The sequence below is a fragment of the Salvelinus fontinalis genome, chromosome 30 (genome assembly GCF_029448725.1).
Source record: "Salvelinus fontinalis isolate EN_2023a chromosome 30, ASM2944872v1, whole genome shotgun sequence".
Taxonomy (NCBI): domain Eukaryota; kingdom Metazoa; phylum Chordata; class Actinopteri; order Salmoniformes; family Salmonidae; genus Salvelinus; species Salvelinus fontinalis.
The window spans coordinates 30,920,181-30,937,501 of record NC_074694.1 but is presented as its reverse complement, the minus strand read 5'-3'; the positions used below and the strand labels follow the sequence as shown (position 1 = coordinate 30,937,501).

At 46.3% G+C, this 17,321-nt stretch overlaps 1 protein-coding gene across 1 annotated transcript in view; it reads right to left on the bottom strand.

The window, feature by feature from the left end:
* dnah9 (dynein, axonemal, heavy chain 9) overlaps positions 1-17,321 on the bottom strand; it is a 130,601-nt gene that overhangs the window by 77,923 nt on the left and 35,357 nt on the right. The window contains exons 33-45 of the mRNA XM_055890440.1: positions 16,895-17,052; positions 16,413-16,551; positions 14,547-14,834; positions 12,518-12,728; positions 12,262-12,389; positions 12,081-12,189; positions 11,731-11,878; positions 11,314-11,488; positions 9,971-10,144; positions 9,418-9,625; positions 6,476-6,641; positions 471-573; positions 61-300 (exon numbers count right to left, since the gene is read on the bottom strand). Of these exons, the coding sequence (XP_055746415.1) occupies positions 61-300; positions 471-573; positions 6,476-6,641; positions 9,418-9,625; positions 9,971-10,144; positions 11,314-11,488; positions 11,731-11,878; positions 12,081-12,189; positions 12,262-12,389; positions 12,518-12,728; positions 14,547-14,834; positions 16,413-16,551; positions 16,895-17,052 (2,247 nt within the window). The remainder of the gene's footprint in view (positions 1-60; positions 301-470; positions 574-6,475; positions 6,642-9,417; positions 9,626-9,970; positions 10,145-11,313; positions 11,489-11,730; positions 11,879-12,080; positions 12,190-12,261; positions 12,390-12,517; positions 12,729-14,546; positions 14,835-16,412; positions 16,552-16,894; positions 17,053-17,321) is intronic.

Here is a 17,321-nt window from a genome sequence, read left to right as displayed (position 1 = left end):
TGTGTGTGTGTGTGTGTGTGTGTACACCCGTCAATCCATTCATTAATTTGAATTCATCACCTGGAATATGTTGGAGAGGTCTCGGAGGTTAAAGATGTAGTGGAACTTGACAGCGGTGGGCAGGAAGGTGGAGGTGAGTCTCTGATGGAGGGCCAGAGCTAGCTGGACCAGGGCAGGACAGCTTTTCTGCAGGGCAGCACTGAAGCCCTCTCCCCTGAGGTGCTGAGAGAGGATGGAACTGTAGATGGTGCTAAGAGCCTCCGCTCCAGGGAAGGACAAGGCAAACACTGAGAAGTGACGCTACAAAGAGAAATGGAGGAAAAGAAAAATGATGTGTATATGTATAGAGGTTTATAATTATGCTAATGAAACGTTGCAATAGAGACAACGGGACATCATCAGATGTGCATGCATGTGTGTGAGTGCATGCACGTTTGTCTGTGCTTGTTTGTAAGCGTGTCTGTGTGTACCTGTAGTCGTGGGTTAATGGTGAAGCTGCCTGCCGTAGGGTTCATGCAGGACACGTACTGCACACTGTGGACCTCTTTCAGCAGCAGCTTACTCCTGTCATACCTTGACACACACACACAGTCTTGTTTAATTAACCTTGTGGGGACACACAATTTATAAGCATTCAAAATCCTATTTTCCCTAACCCCTAACCCTAACTTAACCCCAAATCCTAACATAAACCCAAATCCAAAACCTAACTCCTAACCCCAAACCGAATTCTAACCATAACACTAATTATACCTTAACACTAAACCCCCAAGAAATATACTGAACAAAAATATAAACGCAACATTTTCAATGATTTTACTGAGTTATAGTTCATATAAGAAAATCAGTCAATGGAAATAAATCCCTAATCTATTGATTTCACATGACTGGGCAGGAGAGTCTCCAGCAGGGTTTTATCCACCCCCCTCTACGTCACCAGTCTCTTCAAGCTTCTTTTTTATTAAAAATAAAGATGGGGGACGGGGCCCCTGCATTGATTATCAAATTCTGGATAAAGGCACAGTAAAGTTCAGCTATTCTTTACTCCTTTCCCCAACCATCATCGAACAAATGCACAGGGCGCAGTACTTCACGAAACTGGACTTGAGGAGTGCCTACAATCTGGTGCGCATTCGTGCAGGCGACGAATGGAAAATGGCCTTTTCCATGACCACGGGCCATTACAAGTATCTCATAATGCCTTTTGGCCTGTCTAATACTCCTTCAGTCTTCCAGGACTTTATTCACAAAGTGTTTCGGGACATGCTGGGATGGGGCGTAGTGGTTTATATAGACGACATTTTGGTCTATTCTGCTGACCGCGCCCAGCATGTCTCGTTAGTCAGGTCTGTGCTGGGAAGACTGATCTATATGTCAAACAGAGAAATGTTTGTTTTCCAGCGGTCAGTGTCCTTTTTGGGCTACCTTATATCCACGGAGGGAGTGGAAATGGAGGAGCAACGCATCAGCGCAGTCAGGTCATGGCCCATTCCCAACTCTGTGAAAGCAGTCCAGTGATTCCTGGGTTCGCCAACTATTTCCAGAGGTTCATCAGGGGTTCAGCACGGTGGTCACGCCTCTTACCTCCCTGCTGAGAGTAGGTTCCCAGCGGCTTCGTTGGATGGCGGAGGCGGAGAGGGCGTTCGAGACACTGAAGGCACGCTTCACCATTGCTCCCGTGCTGGCACATCCCTTCCCTTCCACGTTGAGGTGGATGCCTCCGAAGTAGGAGTAGGGGCAGTGCTGTCCCAGCACACCGGAACCCCTCCAAAGCTGCGGCCCTGCGCTTTCTATTCTAAGCAGCTGAGCCCCGCCTAGAGGAACTACGACGTAGGGGACCGGGAACTCTTGGCGGTCAAGAAGACTCTGAAGGCATGGAGGCACTGGCTGGAGGGATCCAAACACCCTTTCCTGGTGTGGACGGACCACCGCAACCTGGAGTACATCAGGGCAGCGAATAGGCTAAGCCCGAGACAGGCCAGGTGGGCTCTACTCTTCGCCAGGATCCAATTCATGCTTTCCTATAGGCCAGGCTCGAAGAACGTGAAGCCGGACGCCCTGTCTTGCCTCTATGATAAAGAGGAGAGGCAGGGAGAGGAGACCCCCATCATCCCTCCGTTCCGTATCATCGTACCAGTGGTGTGGGACGTGGACGCCGACATACGGCAGGCCCTGCGCACGGAACCCGCACCTGCACAGTGCCCAGAGAACTGTGCTTACATGCCCACAGGTGTGCAGGACTGCCTCCTTAACTGCATCGGGTCATCCTGGGAAAAGCCGTACCATCGCTTGCCTGTCTGAGAAGTACTGGTGGCCCACCTTGGCTAGGACGCCCGGGTTTACGTCTCTTTCTGCTCCATCTGGACTCAAAGACACCCAGACATCTCCCTTATGGAAAGCTCCTTCCCCGGCCGGTTCCACAACGGCCCTGGTCTCACCTCTCGGTGGACTTTGTCATTGACCTTCCCCCCTCCCAGGGGAACACCACCGATCTTGTCGTTGTGGACCGGTTTTCCAAAGCTTGTCGCCTCATTCCTCTGCCTGGGCTCCCGGCGGCCATGCAAACCGTGGAGGCTCTTTTTACGCACGTCTTCCGGCATTACGGGATTCCAGAGGACATTGTGTCAGATCATCGTCCTCAGTTCACCTCACGCGTATGGAAAGCGTTCATGGAATGCCTTGGGGTCACGGTCAGTCTCACCTCCAGGTACCGTCCTCAAGCTAATGGGCAGGTGGAGAGGGTCAATCAGGAAGTGGGCAGGTTCCTGAGGTGTTACTGTCAGGACCGGCCGGGGGAGTGGACGGATTTTCTACCTTGGGCTGAGTACGCGCAGAATTCCCTCCGCAACTCCTCCACTAAACTCACTCCTTTCCAGTGTGTGTTGGGGTATCAGCCGGCCTTGGCACCTTGGCATCCGAGCCAGACCGAGGCCCCTGCGGCGGACGAGTGGTTTGGGTGCGCTGAGGAGACCTGGAACGCTGCGCATACTCGTCACCAGCGGGCCGTGCGTCGGCACAAGGAACAGGCCGACCGCCACCGCAGTGAGGCGCCTGTTTTCTCCCCAGGCGACCGGGTTTGGCTCTCCACCCGGAACCTGCCCCCCCGCCTGCCCTGCCGGAAGCTGAGCCCGCGGTTTGTGGGGCCATTTAAAGTACTGAGGAGGGTTAATGAGGTACGTACCGTTTGCAACTCCCTGCTAATTACTGCATTAACCCGACTTTTCATGTGTCTCTGCTCAGGCCAGTGGTGCCTGGTCCCCTCGCTGAGGCTGGACCCAGTGATGCCCCGCCTCCTCCTCTGGACATCGAGGGAGGTCCGCCGTACTCAGTCCATGAAGTTCTGGTTTCGAGGCATTGAGCGGGGCGTCTCCATTACCTCATCAACTGGGAGGGGACGGCCCAGAGGAGCGGTGCTTCGCTGACCAGGGATTTTCACCGTTGGCGCACTGCCCGACCCACACCGCGCCCCGGTGGTCGTCCCCGAGGCCGGTGTCGTCCCCCTGCTGGTGCACCGCGCCCCAGTGGTCGTCCCCCGAGGCCGGTGTCGTCCCGCTGCTGGTGCACTTGTTACTACGGGTCTCGTCCCGTGTAATCTTTAGAGGTTTAAACCACACTATTTTGTTTGGGTTACATCCCTGTGTATTTTATATACGTGTTTGTTTTGGGCTTTGGCCCTGTGTGATGTTCATGCATTTTGGGTGGTTAAAACCCCCTATTACGCATTCCTGCACCTGTCTCCGATCCTTATACAACGTGACACTGTTTAATCAGCTTCTTGATATTCCACACCTATCAGGTGGATGGATTGTCTTGGCAAATGAGAAATGCTCACTAACAGCGATGTAAACTAATTTGTGCACAATACGTTTTTTGTGTGTATAAAACATTTCTACGATCTTTTATTTCAGCACAAGAAACACTTTACATGTTGCGTCTATATTTTTGTTCAATATAGCATTTGACCGTGTGGGAACTAACAAAATGTCAATGTTTTGTTCGTTTACTATTCTTGTGGGGACTTCTGGTCCCCATAAGTATAGTTCAACACGTCCACAGGCACACAAAAGCACAGGCACATACACATTGCAATGAAATACAGAAACACACTCTTAATGTTCTCCTGTCAATATGCACGCCTCAACTCTCCCTTAAGCCAGCATAGCTTAGTAACACCCTTCTCCCTCTCAATTTCATACCTGAGATACTCTCCATAACTCTACTGGCTGACCGTGTGTAAAACAAACACACACACACACACACACACACACACACACACACACACCCACCCACCCACCCTGTGGCTGTGTCTACAATACGCTTACTATGCCTGATGCCCCAACTACACAATCCTTTTAAGGAAAATCACATGCCCAAGCTCTCACATTGGACATCATTTAAGTTGTAGCATATTTTAGTAACAGCAACTGCAGTGAGTGTCCCTTTGAATAGTAAACTGAAGACATGCTCTGCTGTAGTAAGCTGAATAACAGATCAATTATTGGACTAACTCACTGCAGTAGGTTTGCTATAGCAGGGTTAGCCAGCCAGTACCCTCTTTAAAAGAGCTGTGGTATAGTAACTCTGAACAAATGTGCCTTTACTGTAATTGTCCAACATTTATGGGATTCTTAAATTATGAAGTGGAACATTGTTCTTTTCCATAAAATATCACTGTCAAGTTCCATCTGTGATAACAATACATAGGACATAAAGTATTCATCTACTGCAGTGGTCACCAACTGGTTGATCTCCAAAGCATTCCTAGTCGATCACCAAACATTTCTGTTAAAAAAACAACGATAAAGCCTTGCATTCCTATTTTTTTATTTGTTTCGTGCTGTTGACAGTAGGTGCACTTGATTCAGCAGCCCTAGCACCAGGAAGGCAACGTTTCCCATTTTAAACCATTTCATGTGTCTGAAAGTAGAACCCAGAGAGCAAATCAAGTGCACCTATAGGCCTACTGCTGGCAAATCAGATAGATCACAGCGTCTGCAGTTTCCTTGAGCCATAGACTGTAAAAAGAAGCCTTGAGCACACAGCAAAGCTGAAACTGAGATTTCAAAACTTTTAAAACCATGACTAGTGAGAGATTCAACGAATACAGCAAAGCGCTGCTGTTTTGATGAGTAAATTCATGTTTAAGTTATTCAGCAATGTCAACACTTTGTTCAAAACTTTTGTAAGCCATAAAATGCACGTTCTCCCTACTTCCACTCAGCGCTACAACCAGCACTGCAGCTGTAATGAATGACTACAACCAGCACTGCAGCTGTAATGAATGACTACAACCAGCACTGCAGCTGTAATGAATGACTACAACCAGCACTGCAGCTGTAATGAATGACTACAACCAGCACTGCAGCTGTAATGAATGACTACAACCAGCACTGCAGCTGTAATGAATGACTACAACCAGCACTGCAGCTGTAATGAATGACTACAACCAGCACTGCAGCTGTAATGAATGACTACAACCAGCACTGCAGCTGTAATGAATGACTACAACCAGCACTGCAGCTGTAATGAATGACTACAGTAAAGTGTTTCGATAAGCTTGAGTTGTTATTATTAGCAGCTTGTCTCTTTTTTATATCAAGTAATATTTCACTTTATCTGGACATCAAATTAACAACATTAATTGGTGCATGAGGCATAAATAATGCACTGCGACTTGATTTTCGCCATCAGCTTGAAGACTGTCCACTTTTCTCAGTGGAGGGAGGGAGAGAGAGATGGGTGTCAGGTGAGAGGCAGCCTCACCACTGCACTCTCCACCCCCTCAGACTGACCATCAGATGCAGACCATCAGTTCAGCAAAATAAAAAAAAGCTAATTATTATGCTCACTCAGCTGTGCCTCACAATCCAGGTGTTGGTGTAACAGGGTTATATTGGTGATTCACCTTGCCACTTTATTGTTAAGACAATGGGCTTTTGTTTTTAGTTTTGTCTTGTCCTCACCTACTCAACATGGCATCTTATTGGCTGGTTTGCGTGGCTTGCTTACAAAGGAGGATGTTTAAATTAGAATCGTCCCAGTGAACAAGCACCAAACCAGCGCTAAGTTGTTGGTTGAAAAGTGATTTTTATTCTCCCAAGTGATGATTTTAAAGTACAATTTATATCAATTTGTTTGTAAATATTATTAGAACATCACACATAAGATGCCACGTTTTCTGTGCATATTTGTTGTGCATTTTTTGTAGAGAATTCCAGCTAATGCTAGCTAGCAACTTACTGTGTCTGGTGGGGGGGGTTCATATATTTTGTACAGTGAGTGAGTGCATTGTTGGATGGTGAGCCGTGCATTGCATTATGTGCAATTTTGTGCTGTTTCTATCAGAATAAATCTCCATGATTGGTGCTACAAGTTGGAGTCTGTGTCGATGGTTGTACACAACGCAAGAAGAGCACTGTTACATTGGCGTAGGAGTGTGTGTGACTGCAGGGTCTGTGTGTGCACGTCCTCTCACCAGTGGTTGTAGTCCAGGTGTTGGCGTATGAGTGTGTGTGGCTGCACGGTGCCGTAGGCGTCCACCTCTGGCATGTTCATATCGTCTATGAAGTAGACCAGCCTCCTGCTGCCTGGAGGACCATAGTTACGGCCTGCCTTCTTCTCCAGGGGCTTCTCCAACACCGCTGCACAGGAGAGAGGGAAGGAGGAGAGGATGAGAGTGGAAAGAGAGAGGGATGGAGGATGAGAGTGGAAAGAGAGAGAGATGGAGGATGAGAGTGGAAAGAGATGGATGGAGGATGCGTGCAGAAAGAGATGGATGGAGGATGAGTGTAGAAAGAGATGGATGGAGGATGAGAGTGGAAAGAGAGAGGGATGGAGGATGAGAGTGGAAAGAGAGAGGGATGGAGGATGCGTGCAGAAAGAGATGGATGGAGGATGAGAGTGGAAAGAGAGAGGGATGGAGGATGAGAGTGGAAAGAGAGAGGGATGGAGGATGCGTGCAAAAAGAGATGGATGGAGGATGAGTGTAGAAAGAGATGGATGGAGGATGAGTGTAGAACGAGATGGATGGAGGATGAGTGTAGAAAGAGATGGATGGAGGATGAGTGTAGAACGAGATGGATGGAGGATGAGTGTAGAAAGAGATGGATGGAGGATGAGTGCAGAAAGAGATGGATGGAGGATGAGTGCAGAACGAGATGGATGGAGGATGAGTGTAGAACGAGATGGATGGAGGATGAGTGCAGAAAGAGATGGATGGAGGATGAGTGTAGAAAGAGATGGATGGAGGATGAGAGTGGAAAGAGAGAGGGATGGAGGAAGAGTGTAGAAAGAGATGGATGGAGGATGAGTGTAGAAAGAGATGGATGGAGGATGAGTGCAGAAAGAGTTGGGTGGAGGATGAGTGTAGAAAGAGAGAGGGATGGAGGATGAGTGTAGAAAGAGATGGATGGAGGATGAGTGTAGAAAGAGATGGATGGAGGATGAGTGCAGAAAGAGTTGGGTGGAGGATGAGAGCGGCAAGAGAGAGGGATGGAGGATGAGTGCAGAAAGAGATGGATGGAGGATGAGTGTCGAAAGAGATGGATGGAGGATGAGTGTAGAAAGATGGATGAGGATGAGTGTAGAAAGAGATGGATGGAGGATGAGTGTAGAAAGAGATGGATGGAGGATGAGTGTAGAAAGAGATGGATGGAGGATGAGTGCAGAAAGAGTTGGGTGGAGGATGAGAGCGGAAAGAGAGAGGGATGGAGGATGAGTGCAGAAAGAGATGGATGGAGGATGAGTGTAGAAAGAGATGGATGGAGGATGAGTGTAGAAAGAGATGAATAGAGGATGAGTGTAGAAAGAGATGGATGGAGGATGAGTGCAGAAAGAGATGAATAGAGGATGAGTGTAGAAAGAGATGGATGGAGGATGAGTGCAGAAAGATGAATAGAGGATGAGTGTCGAAAGAGATGGATGGAGGATGAGTGTAGAAAGAGATGGATAGAGGATGAGTGCAGAAAGAGATGGATGGAGGATGAGTGTAGAAAGAGATGGATGGAGGATGAGTGTAGAAAGATGGATGGAGGATGAGTGTAGAAAGATGGATGAGGATGAGTGTAGAAAGAGATGGATGGAGGATGAGTGTAGAACGAAATGGATGGAGGATGAGTGTAGAAAGAGATGGATGGAGGATGAGTGCAGAAAGAGATGGATGGAGGATGAGTGTAGAAAGAGATGGATGGAGGATGAGTGTAGAAAGAGATGGATGGAGGATGAGTGTAGAAAGAGATGGATGGAGGATGAGTGCAGAAAGAGATGGATGGAGGATGAGTGCAGAAAGAGAAGGATGGAGGATGAGTGTAGAAAGAGATGGATGGAGGATGAGTGCAGAAAGAGTTGGGTGGAGGATGAGAGCGGAAAGAGAGAGGGATGGAGGATGAGTGCAGAAAGAGATGGATGGAGGATGAGTGTAGAAAGAGATGGATGGAGGATGAGTGTAGAAAGAGATGAATAGAGGATGAGTGTAGAAAGAGATGGATGGAGGATGAGTGCAGAAAGAGATGAATAGAGGATGAGTGTAGAAAGAGATGGATGGAGGATGAGTGCAGAAAGATGAATAGAGGATGAGTGTAGAAAGAGATGGATGGAGGATGAGTGTAGAAAGAGATGGATAGAGGATGAGTGCAGAAAGAGATGGATGGAGGATGAGTGTAGAAAGAGATGGATAGAGGATGAGTGCAGAAAGAGATGGATGGAGGATGAGTGTAGAAAGAGATGGATGGAGGATGAGTGTAGAAAGATGGATGGAGGATGAGTGTAGAAAGATGGATGAGGATGAGTGTAGAAAGAGATGGATGGAGGATGAGTGTAGAAAGAGATGAATAGAGGATGAGTGTAGAAAGAGATGGATGGAGGATGAGTGCAGAAAGAGATGAATAGAGGATGAGTGTAGAAAGAGATGGATGGAGGATGAGTGTAGAAAGAGATGAATAGAGGATGAGTGTAGAAAGAGATGGATGGAGGATGAGTGTAGAAAGATGAATGAGGATGAGTGTAGAAAGAGATGGATGGAGGATGAGTGTAGAAAGAGATGGATAGAGGATGAGTGTAGAAAGATGAATAGAGGATGAGTGTAGAAAGATGAATGGAGGATGAGTGTAGAAAGATGAATAGAGGATGAGTGTAGAAAGAGATGGATAGAGGATGAGTGCAGAAAGAGATGGATGGAGGATGAGTGTAGAAAGATGAATGGAGGATGAGTGTAGAAAGATGAATAGAGGATGAGTGTAGAAAGAGATGGATGGAGGATGAGTGCAGAAAGAGATGGATGGAGGATGAGTGCAGAAAGAGATGGATGGAGGATGAGTGCAGAAAGAGATGGATGGAGGATGAGTGTAGAAATACATTATATTACATTATACATTATATTTATTTGCAGTTGTACACTAGTAGTAGCAGACCATTCCCTACCCTGTAGCATGGCAGAGGTGGTGTAATAATTGAAGGGGACGTTTTTGATCATATATTTCTCCTGGTCCAGTGATCCCAGTTTGTCTCCGACCAGAACAGACTTCCCAGTACCGGCATTCCCGACCAGCATGACGGGCCGGCGGCGTTCCAAGAGGCGGTCCATGAAGTAACGGACGCGGATAGTCTCTGTGGTGTGGACCAGACATGCCTTGGGAGAGGGGAGATAGGGGACAGAGTTCAGATAGACTGTAGATACTCTACAGGTTGGTGTTTCCCCACAGATCTAGGATCAGATTACTCAACTCCAATTACAACCTAAACCATTACTTATTGTGGTCCTTCAAGCCGGATGTTGTGCAATATTTATGCCACCGATGTTCACTTATTGGAAATTGCTCTGGAGAAGAGCATCTGGTAAAAGACTAAATTGTAAAGAATATGTAATTAGAAGATATTTTACTGTAGACCGTCGATGACTACTGCTTTGAAGCAGCTAATGCATGATTTAATGTCACTATAGAAGTGACACCAATAACACAAGACTTTACCGTACCTGTAGAGGAATATCAGCATCCATCTCGAACCTGGGCACCATCTTGGACCAGGGTTCAAACTTCTTGGTGTCGGGGTCAATGTAGTAGTCAAACACAGTCCCCTGGGAGGGGAACTTGATGGTCTTAAACTCTGTCACCCACCACTTACTAAACTCCACACGGTAGTCCACCAACTACACACACACACACACACACACACACACACACACACACACACACACACACACACACACACACACACACACACACACACACACACACACAGGGAGAGACAAACATTGGGTCAATCTCTTGGGATACTTCTGGGAGAGGAAGCATTAAAAAACAATCAAATGAAACAAAGACACTCCTATCCAACTACCCACTGGTGGAAACTGGTGGAGTTAACATTGTTTCCACGTCATTTCAACAAGAAAAATAAATGTGATGACGTTGTTTCAACGTGGAAAAGTGATTGGATTTTCAAAAAGTCATCAACGTAAGGGAAATTTTAACCTAAATCCAATGACTTTTTTTGTTGATTTCACGTTGAATTCACGTTAGTTAACAACTCAACCTTAATGCATATCCAAATTTGATGTTGAAATGACGTCTGTGGCCAGTGGGTATCCATCAGTAAAAAATAAAAATCCCTGAGCTGTTATTTCCTCTCTCTCCTCTCTCCTTTCCCTCTCTCCAGGCTGTCTACTGTGTTCAGGCCCTGCTCTGCAGTCAATAAACCCACTTAGCATATAAATGCAGTGTAGATAAGGAAATAAAGTGGAGTACATTGGTATGCTAGGAGAGACTGTTTTATCCCATAACTTAGATGGACATGGTTACTGTACGGAGCTGTCTGGGTTGCTTAGCAACCGCTCGTCACTTTGTTCGCCGCTGGTTAAAAATTCAGCCGGGTGTAGTGTTTAGGACTGTGAGTGGAATACACTTAGTTTTGAAGATGAAGCCGCAATACAGTACGGAGTCCTCGCATTGAAAACCACCATACTTTACTGAAATATATGTGAAGCAATTCTCATCATCTGAAGCTTTGAGGGGAGTTGGAGAGCAAATTAGATGACGATTTACTAAAGCGTTTGCACCCGTGATAAAAGTACACCACTTTTTCTGAAGCAATCTACTTTATTCTTTGACTCTGAGCGAAAGCACTTATCCACTACGTAGCAATGTCTCTCACAAAAATACTTAATAATAATATATGCCATTTAGGAGACACTTTTATCCAAAGCAACTTACATTTTAAGTACGGGTGGTCCTAGGAATCTAGCCCACTATCCTGGTGTTACAAGCCCCACTGAGCTACAGAGGACCAACCACAATCATAGGACTCATTCAACCATCCTACCTGGTCCTGGAACAGGGCACCTCCGAAGGCCCAGACAGCACCGAAGACAAAGTAGAGTTCGTAGAGTTCCTTAGGGCAGTCTGGAGGGGTGTGTTCTGGGGTTAACAGACACTCCAACAGATGGCACAGCATCTGGACCATACTCTGCTCTGGGACTGGGATGATCTTCTTAAACCTGACCACACACACATTACAGACATAGGGGTAAGACCATCAGTGAAATACATATATATCTATTGTTTTATGGCTGACACTATTTAGGCCTATTGTTCTCTGTCACTTGCCCTCTCTGTCTTCTCTCTCTAACCTTTCTTACTCCCTCTCACCCTCTTCCATGTCTACAGGCTCTCTCCCCTCAGTCCAGAGGAACCATCTAGATCACTGTGAACCATTCCATACTGACAACTGATGTGTTACCTGGACCTGAGGGTGTCCAGACATGAGGGGAGGTACTTGTCAAACAGGATGGTCAAGTTGGCCTTCTCCGATTGGACCTCCCTCCTGTCAATCCAGCTGGATACAGGTGGGTTCCAGCCCAGATCTGCCGGGTTGATATACAGAATGCCTGGAGGGACAAGCAGAGCTTGTTCCTCTGTAGTCACATGTAAACAGGTAACTACACAGTACGTACAAATACATGTAAAATGTGGTCTAACTGGGAAATATATGGTCTAGGATAACAACAAATGAAGAGGAGAGCAGGGGGACAGGGATAGGATAAGGAGAGGAGGAGGAGAGGTAATGGAGGAGGCAAATGACTAGCATACCAGCTCTAGATACAGTAGCAGGAGTAGCAGTCCGGAGGTGACTGATCTCAAACACCAGCCTCATGGTCGGGTTGAGAGGAATACGTTCATTACTCGCCAGGGTTAACACCTAATGCAGGGAAAGGTACAGAGTTATTACACAGACGGACAGAGAAACACAGACAGGGAGACAGACACACACCTTGTTGTCGTCCATGACAGTGTTGAGAGACTCAATCCACATGGGGTCTATGTCTCCATCCAGTACGATCCATTTAGGCCCAGTGTGGCTGAGGTTAGCCAGCTCACGCATGATGTTAGAGAACAGACCTGGAAAACAGACATGTATCAAAGGTCTATATGTTGGCCATATCATCATCACCATCATGACAATCCTAATCACCATCACCATCATGACCGTCACCATCATGACCGGCATCATCATGTCCTCCCCTCACCATCCCTCCACTCCCTGGTTGCAGGGTTGATGATGCCAAACAGCTCATCATTGGTCACAGCTTTGGGGTTGAGGTCCGCCCACACGGGCCTCCGCTTCATGTTCTGGTAGGTCCGTTGGAGAGACCTCATCACCTGGCTCTTCCCTGTGCCTGCGTTACCCACCACAAACACAGAGTGGCGCACCGCCAGCAACTCTTCCAACTGTACCACCTGGGGGAAGGAAGGAGAGAGCGAGAGCCAGAGAGAGAAAGGGAGAGACAAATAGTATGGTATTGCTATACAGAATGGTACACTGCAATGCTGCAGAGTAGATCAGTACCATACAGTGTGTCACTCACGTTACAGCTCAGTGAAAGTGAAAGAGCAGTATTTACTGCTTAATGCAAACAGTGTGGAAAGAACACATTATGTAACCTCTAAAGTATCAAATTCACCTCATTAATATCAGCAACACTTTGGTACACAAAATATTAACAACTTGAATAGCTCTGTAACGGTAAGAAAACGAGCGAGAGAAAATCATATTTCCTTTCACAGTGAAACTCCCCGATGGCATTCTCAATCAATGCAATTGACTCAAGCTATTCACCCTCAGCATAGTGTTAGCATCCGAAAGACCCACATTGATATTAGATTTGATGTGTGGGCAGCTGACAGGGGCTAATGCTAGCGCTACAAGTGGCTAACACCACAACAGGCTAACATTATGAGAGGCTAACAGTACAACAGGCTAACATTGTGAGAGGCTAACACTACAACAGTCTAACACTACAACAGGCTAACATTATGAGCGGCTAACAGTACAACAGGCTAACATTGTGAGAGGCTAACACTACAACAGGCTAACACTACAACAGGCTAACAATATGAGAGGCTAACAGTACAACAGGCTAACACTACAACAGGCTAACATTATGAGAGGCTAACAGTACAACAGGCTAACATTGTGAGAGGCTAACACTACAACAGGCTAACACTACAACAGGCTAACATTATGAGAGGCTAACAGTACAACAGGCTAACACTACAACAGGCTAACATTATGAGAGGCTAACACTACAACAGGCTAACATTGTGAGAGGCTAACACTACAACAGGCTAACATTATGAGAGGCTAACACTAAAGTCAAATAAACCCATTCCCCTCTGGACTTCCTCCTTTCGCTCTAATATTACTGACCAACAGAATGTGGCCAAAAGTAGTGCACTATAATATAGTTTAACATGGCTTCAGGGAATAGGGTGTCCGACAAAGACTGAGAGTAAGGTTCAGACGATACAAATTGATCATTATTGACCTGCCGTTGTTTCATCAGCCTGTTCCCTCCCTGTTTATATCCATGTGTGGTGTCTGTGACAGTGGCAGGGTTATGAGCTGCTCTTGCGGTACAGCGGTGTGATGGAGTGTCATTACGTTGCTACCATGCCGGTTTGACCTGCTGCAGATTGCACTCATTTCCCCTGGCCCCGCTTTCCTCTCTCTGACATTGTATGTGTGTGCGTGTGCGTGTGTGTGTGAACACAGCATAATGGCTAGAATAAGGACGGTGGACCTTTCCACCTGGGACGTTATTACAGTATAACCGGAGGGTTTGGGTTGGGCATATTTGGCCGATTCATCCACAACCCAGACTGCTCTGACACTAATGTGTACTTAACACTGATACAGTACAGTGCAACACTAGGTACATGGCTTTTGGAGGAAAGGGAACTAGTAGCAGAGGAACGCAACAGCTGAATATGTTGCTTTATTGTTAATTACCAAGATTGAAGTGTGGTTTCTTTTCCCTGGCAGTGTTATTGAAGGTCAGGGACATTACAGTATTATGGGCTGTGTTCTTATAGGGCTATCATCTACCGTCAAAAAACGGTGTCTTTCCATGTATTTGTGGTTGATTTTAGGCCTGGGTCATTTATATGAATTGTTTCATTCATTAAGTAATTTATCAACATGAAGACATAACTTTTAACCAACACTCTCTAAAGACTGAAACAGCCAACCCTGGTCAACCGGTAATTACAACTCACCTTCAGTACAAAGTTATCCTCAGCCTGTAATTTAAGGTCCAGCACAGACTGCTTGACATGCTTCTCAAACTCCAGGTCTCTCTTCCTGGGGACGTCCAGAGCAGGGAACAGGTCTCCGATAAGCCCCATGAACACTGGCATGTCATCCGTCACGATCTTAGGGATGTTGAAGTCTCTCAGAGCCCGCATGAGGACCTGGTCCTCGGGCCGATCTGGGTCACCCCGCTTCAGGGAGCCAGCCACCACCAGGACAGACTTGATGGCCCTCAACCCCCAGTCATAGTGGTCCTGGAGACCAGGGAGAGACGGAACATTACTATTTAAGGCGCATTTTCCTTTTTCAAGAATGACAAAGATGTGTAATGGAAGGGATAGAAATGTAATGGAAGGGATAGAAATGTAATGGAAGGGATAGAAATGGTTGTACCAAAAGTTTCCGAACGTGCTTGTTTACTAGACAGACAAAGCATAGTCTTTGTTTTGAAATGCCAAACATGATTGTGTCCTTTTTTTCTGGTTTCAGCTGAACATATTTTGAAAGTAAGATAAGGACAAATGGTCAAACATATTCTAAACATATTTTTTGTACTTTTTACCCCTTTTTCGTGATATCCAATTGGTAGTTACAATTTTGTCCCATTGCTGCAACTCTCGTACGGACTCCGAAACACGACGCTGCCAAGCCGCGCTGCTTCTTGACACACCGCTCGTTTAACCCAGAAGCCTCCACCAATGTGTCGGAGGAAACACCGTAAAGTGTGCATGCGCCCAGCCCGCCACAAGGAGTCGCTAGAGCGCAATGGAACAAGGACATCCAGGCCGGCCAAACTGTCCCCGAAACGACGCTGGGCCAATTGTGCATCGCCTAATGGGTCTCCCGGCCATGGCCGGTTGCGACACAGCCTGGGAACGAACCAGGGTCTGTATGATGCCTCTAGCACTGTGATGCAGTGCCTTAGACCACTGTGCCACTCGGGAGGCCCAAACAAGATATTCTACCACGTTAACCTATACATATATCTTTGTTACACACAAGTTTGCACAAAGCAAGTTATTTCATATTATATACTGGGTGGTTCGAGCCCTGAATGCTGATTGGCTGACAGCCGTATACCACGGGTATGACAAAACATGTATTTGTGCTGCTCCAATTACATTGATAACCAGTTTAAAATAGCAATGAGGCACCTCGGGGGTTTGTGGTATATGGCTAATATACCATAGCTAAGGGCTGTATCCAGGCACTCCCCGTTGCATCATGCAAAATAACATACCTTAGCCGTGGTATATTGGCCATATACCAAACCCCCTCATGCCTTATTGCTTAAATAGAGCCCCAAGTACCAGGCCATTAGCTACCTGATGATCGTACTACTAATGCATGTCCAGAGTGCATAACAGGAGATTACCATGACTCAACGGCCACATCGAATGTTACTGCGGTCATGACTCATGACTGCAGGTGTGGAGGTAATACAGTCACCGCTACAGCCCTACTCTATGCTGAGTGTCAAATACATGTTCTGTAACACTCATTGCCACGCACCACATACAGGCCATGCAGAGTATCAAATGTAATGTTCATCCACTTCCTGTATGGCAATGTTTCAAATCTGGAATATCAGATTCTGTATGGAGCTGTAGTTCTTCTCTATATCGAGCCATTTTTGTGTAATAATCAATATGGACATAATGGAGCTAGCCTAGCCTAGTCCCAGATCTGTTTGTGCTGTCTTGCCAACTCCTACTGTATGGTCATTGTCTTGCCACAATGACCATGTGAGTTGGCAAGCCAGCACAAACAGACAAGGGACAAGGCTATAATGGAGCTAGTGCATAAGATCAGGGATCTGAAGCATACTGTACCTGTTTGGAAAGCAGCTCTTTGCAGAGTGTGTAGAGGGTGATGAACTTCCTTGCCAGGACTCTGGCATCGAGGAAACCTTCAGCCACCAACATGATCTCACAGATCAATTCAAAGTCTGGTACTACCATAGCACAAGGCCTACAGAGAGGGAAGGAGGTAGAGAGGGAAAGAGAGAAGGAAGAGAGTAAGAATTAGTTCAGAGGGCTGACACAGTCATGTGGCTTCCAGTCAACCCTGGTACAAATCCCGTCGGGGGCATTCAGTTCACCAAGAGTAATACGTGTAACGGTGGGACTGAAATATATTCATTGTCGTTTGTCAGCTTTTCTTCCGTCAACATTATCATAAACATCCCACGGTGAATGCCTTGAAAGGGTAACTCATCTTTGTTTTTCCGTCAGTCTCATCATTTCATTGTTTAAAAAATGACATTATAGCATTTTAAAAACAAGGAAACACTTTTGTGCGTGTTCCGTGTTACCTAAACAGGGCCTTGAGATTCTCAGGTAGTTCGGTCCTGCCAGCGTAGCCTGGGTTCATAGTGATGAAGATACCTACAGAAGGGAAAAGATTCACTTCCTCGCCCATGAAGTTAAACCTCTGCTTCTTGTCTCGGATGGCGTCCTGGATGCTCTTCACCTGGACAGGACAGATATATAGATATACAGAGATATATAGAGATATAAGACAGTCAGGAACTAAACTCAGCAAAAAAAGAAACCTCCCTTTTTCAGGACCCTGTCTATCAAAGATCATTCGTAAAAATCCAAATAACTTCACAGATCTTCATTGTAAAGGGTTTAAACACTGTTGCCCATGCTTGTTCAATGAACCATAAACAATTAAATGAACATGCACCTGTGGAACGGTCATTAAAACACTAACAGCTTACAGACGGTAGGCAATTA